A 9,378-nucleotide genomic window follows, 5' to 3' on the forward strand; every position below is an offset into this window, starting at 1 on the left:
ATTTTAATAATGATAGTAATTAGTCGGGTAAAGAACTGCTTTAATTAAAAAAGTGTGATGACCTACAAGCCATATCAAGTTCATCCTGACTTTGTTATCCAGACCACATTCCCTAGCTACTCCTTCAGTTTATTTATCTGTGTTACTAAGGTGAGATGAGACACTGCTGTTTTTGTTGCCGTCCCAAAATTTTTGATTTCCTATCCATTAAATTTAGTAGTGGTTTCATCCATTACAAAATAGACCTCATGTCACATAATTCCATCAAGAAAATTATGTACAAATTTTTCCAATGAAACTTTGAAACCAATTTCCCAATTAATCCTTAAAATAGCTCTCGCTACATATGTTACTCATGATTAAAGGGGTAAATTTCTCAAAGAACTGTGGTGCTGCGTCGGTGGGAGAGTATAACTGGGTAATTTAGTATTATCAACTGAGTTGATGACGTAAATTGCCCACTGTCAGGAGCTTAAAAGCTGACGTTTCAAGCGTTAGCCCTTCATCAGAGCGATTGTATGGAATTATTTTATAGTATGATTGTGTATACAGTTATTTGTATAGTCTGCTTTCTCTTACCCTTTTTTCCTCTCCTCAATCTTTTTTACTATCAGTCCTCAATCACTCTGACAAAGAGCTAACACTTGAAACGTCAGTCTTTCAACTCTTTATGGTGGCCAATTTACGTTGTCAATTCACTTGCCAGGTGATAATACTTGATTACCTTACATGTGTTACTCAGTCTAATTAATAACTTGTTCTCAACTTCTGGAACATATCACTGATTTTTAATGTTTTCTCTCATAATGGCCACACTCTTAGCATGCTCCACATCAATCTCAAAAAAAATTCATATTAAGTAAGATAGATGATTGGATGATTTTTAATAATCAATACCCCTGTTCAACATCCACCTCAAACTTGAGCTTTTCCCCAGCTTCAAACAACAAAAGGTTTTCAGCAAACAACTCTGCAACCTTAAAAACAAACAAATCAAAACATATATCAATAAATACTGGTAAGTAAAAGATAAAAGGAAATTAAGAGAAAATACCAAGCTCAAACAGTACAGTTTTTTTTTTCATCTGTTAAATTATAAACCTGTTTTGATTTAAAAACTTTGCTTCTGAGTTACAACTACACGTATCGGATGCTCAGACCATAAACTAGCTTCACATGACAAACATTCTTTTCCAGCTAGGATTTAAATATTGAACAAAGCTGCCACATAATGGTAAACATGTCTAAATGACAATAGCAGGTTTTATAATCCACAACGACTAATGCTCACCAGGTGACAAGATAAAGAGAGAGGTCTCTGTGAAGAATTCTTTTGTATTTAGTGCTTCCAAAACAAGTCTTTACAACTCGTTTATTGCCTTAATCATTGCACAAATCCAAAGCGGTGTGAGTTTGTGCAACTTCTTGCGTGACCAAAATTCTGTTGCAAAGACATTTAAATTTTAACATGTTGCAACAACTTGTCACCTGGTCTTCACTCTTTCAAGCTCATGTTCAATTTACCTCTTCTGGAAATGAAATTGCTGCAATGTGAGGTGTGATTATCACTTGAGGCATCTTCCACAAAGAACTTTCCTTTGGTAGTGGTTCAACTTCACACACATCTAAAATAGCACCTGATATCCACCCTTGATCTAATGCATATATTAGACTTTTTTCATCTATTACATTTCCTCTGCCAACATTAATGAAAACGGGACGCTTGTCTTTACCACTCTCAAGTACTCTTCCAGATAAAAGATACTTTGTGGCAGGTGTACTTGGTAATAAGTTACATACATAGTCACATGACTGTAGAACTTCAGGAAGTCTTGATATAGTTGTATAGTGGTCAACTGTATCTTGTCTATCCGACTTTTCACGACGCCCAACACCCCAGACAGTCATGCCAAGAGCTTTGCACATCTTTGCAACACACTCTCCAATGTCTCCTAGTCCAAGAATACCAATGGTCAGTTTTGGCATCACACGGTAAGAATAGTGATCAGTATTCCTTGAAAAACAATTAAAAGTCTTGTGATTAACACAAAAATTAAACATCATGAACACATTTCATAAAGATGAATTCTGCTGATTTTCCTTACATACTGTTTTTTTTTCCAAATAATTTTATTCAGAGTGATGACAAATGTAAATATGTCTCTCAAAGGCAGTAAAGTTATGCTCACGCCACTAAAAGTTACATTTAACCATTGGATCACTTTAACCTTTTCACCCTTGAGAGAGACTAGCATATAATTTCTCCTTACAATATCACCCCTAAATAAACCATTAAGGTCACAAGAATAAAGAAAATGATCACCAACTGAATAGGCTCTTGATTATGAAACAAATTCTCCTTGTTAGCACCTTACAAAATGTGAAGATAACAGTACTGAGAATATGTATACTGATGTTAGGGTGTTAATAACCCTTTAACTGTAGGAGTAACTAGCATCCAATTTCTCCTTACAGTACCATTCCTGAAACAAACATCAAGGTTATGAGAATGAATCAAATGATCAAAAACGTGAGAAGCTCTTGATTGTCTGACAAATTCTCTTTGACAGTAACATAGGAAATGTTTAAAGATTAGTAATTGGAGACTTTGCAGACTGGCGTTATAGTGTAAAGGGTTAATACCACATGCAAACTCTAAGGTTACAATTTCATTTTGTGATGCTCTCAACTATTGTCATGAGGACCACCTTTGAGGGAAAACAATAAAACAGGGATCAAATAAATATCGTAAAATCGTCTGTGATGTATCTTCAACTCCTCAGTTTCTTTGCTATCAGTGAGCATAAATATTGCCGGCTGGGAGGTCCGTATGGTGAAAAACTGTGACCGAGGTCACAGTTTTTCACCATACGGACCGACCCTTAGCCGGTAAATAACATATTTATTGTTTTTAAACTTGACGAAATTCTTTCCGAAAGAACCCGAATGATTTATGGACGTAAATACGGCAAGATCTTCCATAAACTGAACAATTTTTGAGTGGGTAAATGGTAGTTAAAATAGAGGTGATGCAAATTTAAGAGTGATGCCTCAGCAAAACATTTTCATTTCCGTAACGATAAAGGTGATTTAAAAGGCTTCCAAACAAACTTTGAAACATTATTTTTACAAGTATCTGTCACAATCTGACACCTGTCAATTAGAGAGCGCGCAAGAAAAAAAAAGCGTAGGAACATTTGAAAACCAACAGAACTAGTTTGGCAAGGACTGTCACAACAATGTTTTCTTCAAATCAGTTAATGATCTAACGGAAAGTATTATTCACTCTCATCGACCATTCATTCATGTACGAAGATTTGCCTCTGTTCATTAAGTAAACGGCGAGGAAAGTAATTGTGAGTAAATTCAATTTTTTTATTTTGAAGTTGTGAGAGTTTGCGCGTTTGTTTGCTGTAATGGCGTGTTTAACTCTGATCTTTCCTTCACAAAAACTAAATTCGAACGGCACACTCCAACGAGACACAAGGGAATGTAATGCGGCCTTTTCTCAAAAAATTCCTTCAATTTCTGTTGTGCAATTTAAGGTACAAATGTCCAAATTGAACGGAATTGGAAAGACTCACCAGGAGCGTATATTTGTTGTAGAACTTAAATTAAAACTTCGCTCGCTCTTTCACTATGAACAAATTGCTCGAGAAAATTCAGATATTAAATGAATGAAAGTTCCATCGTTCAGTTTAACTGCAACCAAATACCTCACGTTTCAACTTTCTGGGTACTTTTTGTGAACGATTAAAATTAATTGCAGACGGTTTTTAGGCCGCTTGTCAACCAACATAATGAAACTATTGTTTATACAAATTCATTCTGAAACCAATATTTTTCTGTCAACCAAAGTGATTTGATAGAGAGAAAAGAGAGGATTCATAAGTTATTTATCGGCTTGAGGTAGTGACCGACGTGTTTGCTTAAAAATACTGCCCAGCCGGAAAACGAGGTATATTTATGAAAAATGACAACGAAAGTTAGGATGTACTCAGCGACTCACGAAAGCGTTACCGTGGCCCGTGGGCAGAGATAGGAAAATACTGACCGGGTAAAGAACCAATCAGATTGCAAGATTCGTTACCGTGCCCTCTAAAAAAACAATAATGATATGTAATACTCAGGCCCCAGTTGTTCAAAGTGTGGATGATGCTATCCATTAGATAAATCTCACTCTGGTAGATATGTATAATTAATACGTATATGCTGGAGAGCAATTTATCTGTTTGAAAAACTAGGCCCAGAAGTACCAAAAGATTACCAATCATTATGATACATTATTTGTAAGACCTTACATTTTCACTCACTGACCCAAGAAATAGTTAATCTTAATAGATAAAGGTGTGCTACAGTCAGGGTAAACATATAGTTTCCTACCAGTCGCATTTCTGTTGATCACTCCATAATTTTCTGAAATCCCTCTCCCAAGTGGCAATTTGACCGATAACATACTGAGCCATAGCAGGACCAAAGACACCGCCAAATCTTGTTACCTTCAGTGAGGTGTTTTGCTGAGATAAGATATATGGAATAGCTTTATCTATTCCAGCCCAGGTCAGCTGCATCCATTCAAGTTTGGAAAGTTTGGATAAATGTTGTGGTGCAGTGTTTGGATCAGTCAGTAATATTTTAGCCTCTTGTAGCTTCTCCACCTCTGTATGCAGACATGATTAAGGACAATAACATCTTTAGAATTCATTAGGAATCATTAAACTGTGTTAAAGGCACATAACCATATTGATGTAACAATGACTAAACTACAGTATTTTATCCTTTGCAAATTTGAGAACTCTAGTAGACAAAAAAAATTAAATTAAGAACAAATTTAGCTATATGCAATTAAATCCCATCCAACTCAAAATAATGCTGCTGAGGAATGCATCTGTTACATTGCATCACCATGGCTGTTTGAAAGTAACAGCTTTCCCTCTAGGCTTTTTACTAGCAGTATAGAGTTATGTTCAGGTCTCAATTTTTCCAAACTACAACAGCCTTATTTTGCCTACCAGTTGGTCAATTACGGATTACCTGTTTGTTGGTTTCTGGACAGATGCCATCAATGCGGTTGTCATGGTTACCTACTGTTCTCAGTGGGTCCACTGAACTTCACCCTTACTTATCACTTGTGGGTTAAACAGACATTGCAGTCAAAGGGAAATATGTATTCTCTATATATTTAGTCATGAAATATGTAAATTAAAATGTCTCAATCCTGTATGTCAAACACCCCGATCTAATGCGGTAATGAAATACAGAGGCGTGCTCAATTAAAAATACCCCAACTAAGATGTTTTTACACCTTCAAATACAAATGAAGTCGATGACTTCTTTAAATTCATGGGGTAAACGCTATGAATACACTCCCAACGCTCCCCTGCTTCTCCAACTTAGGTCCTTCACTTGTTCGAGGCCGGGCCATGAAGTGTGTTGTAATGTGGGCCGAGAACAAGAACACCCTTGCTGATTGAAATGATGGGTTTAAAATTTTAAATCATGCTGATTTACCTCCAGTGCATCCAACAGGAACATTGATTAATGTTATTTGAGGTAAACGTCTTGTAAGATCGTCCACTAAGTTGGGAATAATAGAAGAGATGTGAACAGTCTTCACAACTCTACGTGAGCGGGAGTTACTACATCACGGGCGACGAGCGGGGATAGAAAAAACGACCCAAATATGAGCGGTCAGCGGTGAAACAGCTTTTATACTTCATATAGAGACATATAATTTGTTGTTCCAGAGACAATCGTGTTGTAAAGCCGAAATGTTAACAGTTTACTTCACAGTTTAAGCAATTTTTCAAAAGTGTTGATTGAACTCATATCTTTTACTGCTTTAATAAACAATGGAGGCTTCGGAGAGGGAGTCAGTGGCATTTGGAAAGGCACCAAGAATAATTATATATATGGTTTGTAGCTAGCTGCGTGACGTGCGTGACGAAAAAAAAGTATCATGATTTCTGGTTGTCAAAAATGTCAATCAAATTTGGCAGGAACTTGCCATGGATGAAGACCAAAAGCCAACAATGTTAAGAGATTTAGAGATCGACTTTTTGAAAGAACATCTCAATGGCTTTTCTGTTGAAGGCAATTATTGTTTTGGATATTTCGAGGGAAACAGAGCAGAGATGGATGATCTGTTAGTTTCATTTCAGGCATTGAACTCCACGTGTTATGTACTTACAGAAAGCCATTCAAAAGAGAAAAACCACAACAGATTTTCTCAAACAGGTATATAATCTCTCAGTGTTTTAAAGTGCACAGATCCCGGTTTCCTATCCTGACTCTCCTAATTCAGGGATAATTTAATTGAGAAGAATCGCCGTCTTTCAGAGTTTATGGTAAATTTCTCCAAAGGCAGTCTTACGCGATTTGCGAGAAGCTGCGTCTGAACTACCAATTTGTATTTCATTGATTGAAAAGGTCATAGACAGGCCTACACAGACTCCCCTGTGTGGTTTTACGTTTGCGACGCAAAAGCCTTTAATTAAAGCTTCGCTCTGACGAGTATGTCTTTGAGCGATTTACCTCTTTTGTATGATATAATCGGAGGCGTTTTGTAAATTGTTTTCAGCAGTGGCTGATTTTGGATGAGGTTCCATTCTTGCATCAGTATTTGTTTTAAATTTTTAACCCCTGGGTGGTATGCTGTCACAAAAGGCAATATTTTGCCTGTAGTTTTTTTGGTTTGTTTTTTGTTTGTTTGTATTGAAGCGACTTAGGGCAAGTCTTTTGTTGTAGGTCTCTCTCCAGTTTTAAAATGGAGGTTTCAGTTTTTTGCTTCTTGAACTGGATAGCGCTGATGGTGTCTTCATGTTTCCACTTCCTTGGCTGCCGCGTGGATCGGCTATTCCTCGGAAGGTTTTCTTTTTGATGGCTTCTCTTCATACAACTTTCCTCCATGAAATGCTCTCCTTTTTCATTTTTTCAAAGGTTATCGAAGCAGTTCTGTGGCGCCTGACCTTAATCCACAGAGATATTTATGTAGCAGACACAACTATGGCTGAAATGGTAAAGCGACATTCCAGCACTCGCTTGCTTTGGTCAGGAGAGAACTTTACCCAGATTTCTAAAATATTTATACCCATGAACAAGTCTGGAAATCACTGGACACTTCTGGTTAGGACCTTACGATAATAATCTTTTTGAATAACGCACTTAAATCAAGAACCTTTTAACTGGACTTTGCATTATAAATAAATCTTTAAGCGCTCTCTTGCTTATGTTTTAAAGGTTCTGGATCGAAAGTAGAAAACCAGATATTATTTCGATACCATGAATGGGCGTGTACACACCATTTTGAGCACCTCAGTTCCTAAGAGCAAATTGATAGAACTGATCGATGACATCAGGTGAAATATTTTCAACTCAATGTTTTCCTTTTTATTTTGATGCATGCAGACAAAACATACTTATGTAATTGCTGTATTTTGTTTGACTCTGCAGTGCCGTTGCTGATCTCAAAACGGGATGGAATTGCAAGTCATGGCTATGTGTTGAACCACTACATTATACACAGATCGATAGCTATAACTGGTGTGATTGTATGTCTTGTGAGTAGCATAATCACTTGCTAAAGCTCACTTTAATAGGACTGCTTCCTGGTTTCGAATGTATTAAATTTCTCTTTGTTTGTTTTAAGTTTGCTCGGTGTTTGTGTGAGGGGTTGGATATCAATGGAAGTTACGATGTGGACATGGAAAGGGAAAGAATAACGTCTGTCATATTTGGCTCGTGTTATGATGACCTTGATTGGTAAGTTTTGATGGTGTCAAATACCATTGTTTCTTAAACGCCGCAACACTCTCTTTGACGTCCCATATCTTTTGTTCAATTATAGGAGAAATACCACGGTCTGTAAGATTTGCAAAGACGACGATGGAGAGGATTGGCTTGGGTGCGATAGCTGCGGCCAGTTTTTCCAAGCAAGTTGTCTGGATGTGCCTTTCGCGGAGACGCTTACGCAACATTTCACCTGCCCTTAGGGTGGCTTCTTGTCAGCACAAGTAGAGTTTAAATTTTAAAGCTGACTATAACAACGAACCAGATGATGAACTTAATGTCATGTACAGACCTTAATTTGCAAGATAAGAAATACAGTCCTTGGTAGTCAATTAAGATAGATTTTCACGAGCGTCAATGGTGCAGAATCGTAACTTAATGGAGCCAAAAGAGGACAACATCCCAGAATTCAAACTTTGTGATTTTTTTCTCGGCTTAAACGCTAAGTCAGTTGTTCAATTGAATAGGAAGAAAAACATTTCGAACGGAAAACAGCATTATTTACACGTGTGGATCTTTTGAGAAAAGGTCTCCTAAACGAGTGGTCTTGATTGTAAATATTTAAGGAATGGTAAATACATTAGCCTTAACATGGCTGTTTCTCGAAGCTCAGTGTTTTCCTACTTGCCTTTTTTCCACGTGAATTGGGGGCGATTGAATAGATATAATATGCAGTAAAAGAACTTCAGCTGATAGAAATTTTAAATTTCTCATCTTAGGCTGTGGATACAAAATTCAAGTGAAAAGGAAGCCAACTGTGATTCAATGCTTTGAACAAGTCAAGATACGTTTTCTTCGTCACACAACAAGTTACATAACGTGAATATCATTCTTCTTGATGCCTTTCCCGGTGTCATCAATGCCTTTCCCGATGCCTCCGTTGGTTAATAGAGCATTAAAAGTATTGTTCCAGTTAAAGCTTGAGGAAAATTGCTTAACTTTTTAAGTAGCGAAGTGTAACTTGGTAACATTTCGGCTTTACAACACGGTTGTTTTCTGCAACTACAAAACGTACATTTAATTCTTCTTGGTACCTTTCGGATGTCACCGATGCCTTCATTGTTTATTAAAGCAGTAAAAGATATATGTACAATCAACACTTTTGAATTGCTTAACATTTTATTTAGCGAAGTAAACTGTTTACACTTCGGCTTTACAACACGATTGTTTTCTGATACTACAAATGATCTGTCTATATATGAAGTATGAAAGTTGTTTCACCGCTGACCGCTCATATTTGGGTCGTTTTTTCTATCCCCGCTCGTCGCCCGTGATGTAGTAACTCCCTACGTGAGCACGCAGACGCCATGTTTCGAAATTAGGGCGGAGGGAAGATTGGCACGAGTCCAATCTCCTCGATCGAGAAGTGGGTTTTTTCATGAAGAATAGTGCCTTAAGAGATTCTTGGAAACTTAACGTTATCGATAGCCGATGTTTAATCCTTCACCAACACTTCAATTTAATATGGTAAAGATTTCATTGGTTCAGCCATCGCTAAATATCAGCCGGCATAATGGGCCTCAAATGGAATGTATTTACTCAGTAGACCAAGAACGGTTGTTCCAAATACGACTTAGCTGATCATTCGTG

At 37.2% G+C, this 9,378-nt stretch overlaps 2 protein-coding genes across 5 annotated transcripts; one reads left to right on the plus strand and one right to left on the minus strand.

Annotated features, from left to right (window-relative positions):
* Positions 1–26: 26 nt before the first annotated feature.
* On the minus strand, positions 27–5,633 carry LOC113665711 (uncharacterized). Of its 3 annotated transcripts, XM_089208705.1 has the most exons (5): positions 5,512–5,538; positions 5,035–5,128; positions 4,384–4,660; positions 1,525–2,014; positions 27–977 (listed from the first exon to the last, which is right to left on the minus strand). In XM_089208705.1, the coding sequence occupies exons 3-5, from the start codon at positions 4,569–4,571 to the stop codon at positions 891–893; spliced, it is 765 nt and encodes a 254-aa protein (XP_089064831.1). In that variant the 5' UTR covers positions 4,572–4,660; positions 5,035–5,128; positions 5,512–5,538; the 3' UTR covers positions 27–890. The 3 variants fall into 3 exon arrangements, with proteins under 3 accessions (XP_089064831.1, XP_027037237.2, XP_089064832.1); XM_027181436.2 differs by lacking the exon at positions 5,035–5,128 and having other exon boundaries at positions 5,512–5,633; XM_089208706.1 differs by lacking the exon at positions 5,512–5,538 and having other exon boundaries at positions 5,035–5,147.
* Positions 5,634–5,858: 225 nt separating this feature from the next.
* LOC149044121 (uncharacterized) lies at positions 5,859–8,534 on the plus strand. 2 transcript variants are annotated; one of them, XM_089208711.1, is made up of 5 exons: positions 6,048–6,237; positions 6,940–7,125; positions 7,240–7,358; positions 7,453–7,761; positions 7,847–8,534. In XM_089208711.1, exons 1-3 carry the CDS (start codon positions 6,181–6,183, stop codon positions 7,255–7,257), a joined length of 261 nt encoding a protein of 86 aa, XP_089064837.1. In that variant the 5' UTR covers positions 6,048–6,180; the 3' UTR covers positions 7,258–7,358; positions 7,453–7,761; positions 7,847–8,534. The 2 variants fall into 2 exon arrangements, with proteins under 2 accessions (XP_089064836.1, XP_089064837.1); XM_089208710.1 differs by lacking the exons at positions 7,240–7,358; positions 7,453–7,761; positions 7,847–8,534 and having other exon boundaries at positions 5,859–6,237; positions 6,940–7,158.
* The last annotated feature ends 844 nt before the right edge of the window (positions 8,535–9,378 follow it).

The sequence above is a fragment of the Pocillopora damicornis genome, chromosome 6 (assembly GCF_964200805.1).
Source record: "Pocillopora damicornis chromosome 6, jaPocDami1.2, whole genome shotgun sequence".
In the NCBI taxonomy this organism is placed as follows: Eukaryota; Metazoa; Cnidaria; class Anthozoa; order Scleractinia; family Pocilloporidae; genus Pocillopora; species Pocillopora damicornis.

What these genes read in the sequence shown, in the direction of transcription:
- LOC113665711 (XM_027181436.2), bottom strand. Translation starts at nt 4,571, where the DNA reads ATGCAGCTGACCTGGGCTGGAATAGATAAAGCTATTCCATATATCTTA. An exon ending in GATCAACAGAAATGCGACTG is followed by an intron (nt 2,015 to 4,383) that starts GTAGGAAACTAT and finishes TTGTTTTTCAAG; the next exon opens with GAATACTGATCACTATTCTT. An exon ending in CAATTTCATTTCCAGAAGAG is followed by an intron (nt 978 to 1,524) that starts GTAAATTGAACA and finishes TTTGTTTTTAAG; the next exon opens with GTTGCAGAGTTGTTTGCTGA.
- LOC149044121 (XM_089208710.1), top strand. Translation starts at nt 6,009, where the DNA reads ATGGATGAAGACCAAAAGCCAACAATGTTAAGAGATTTAGAGATCGAC. An exon ending in CAACAGATTTTCTCAAACAG is followed by an intron (nt 6,238 to 6,939) that starts GTATATAATCTC and finishes ATTTTTTCAAAG; the next exon opens with GTTATCGAAGCAGTTCTGTG.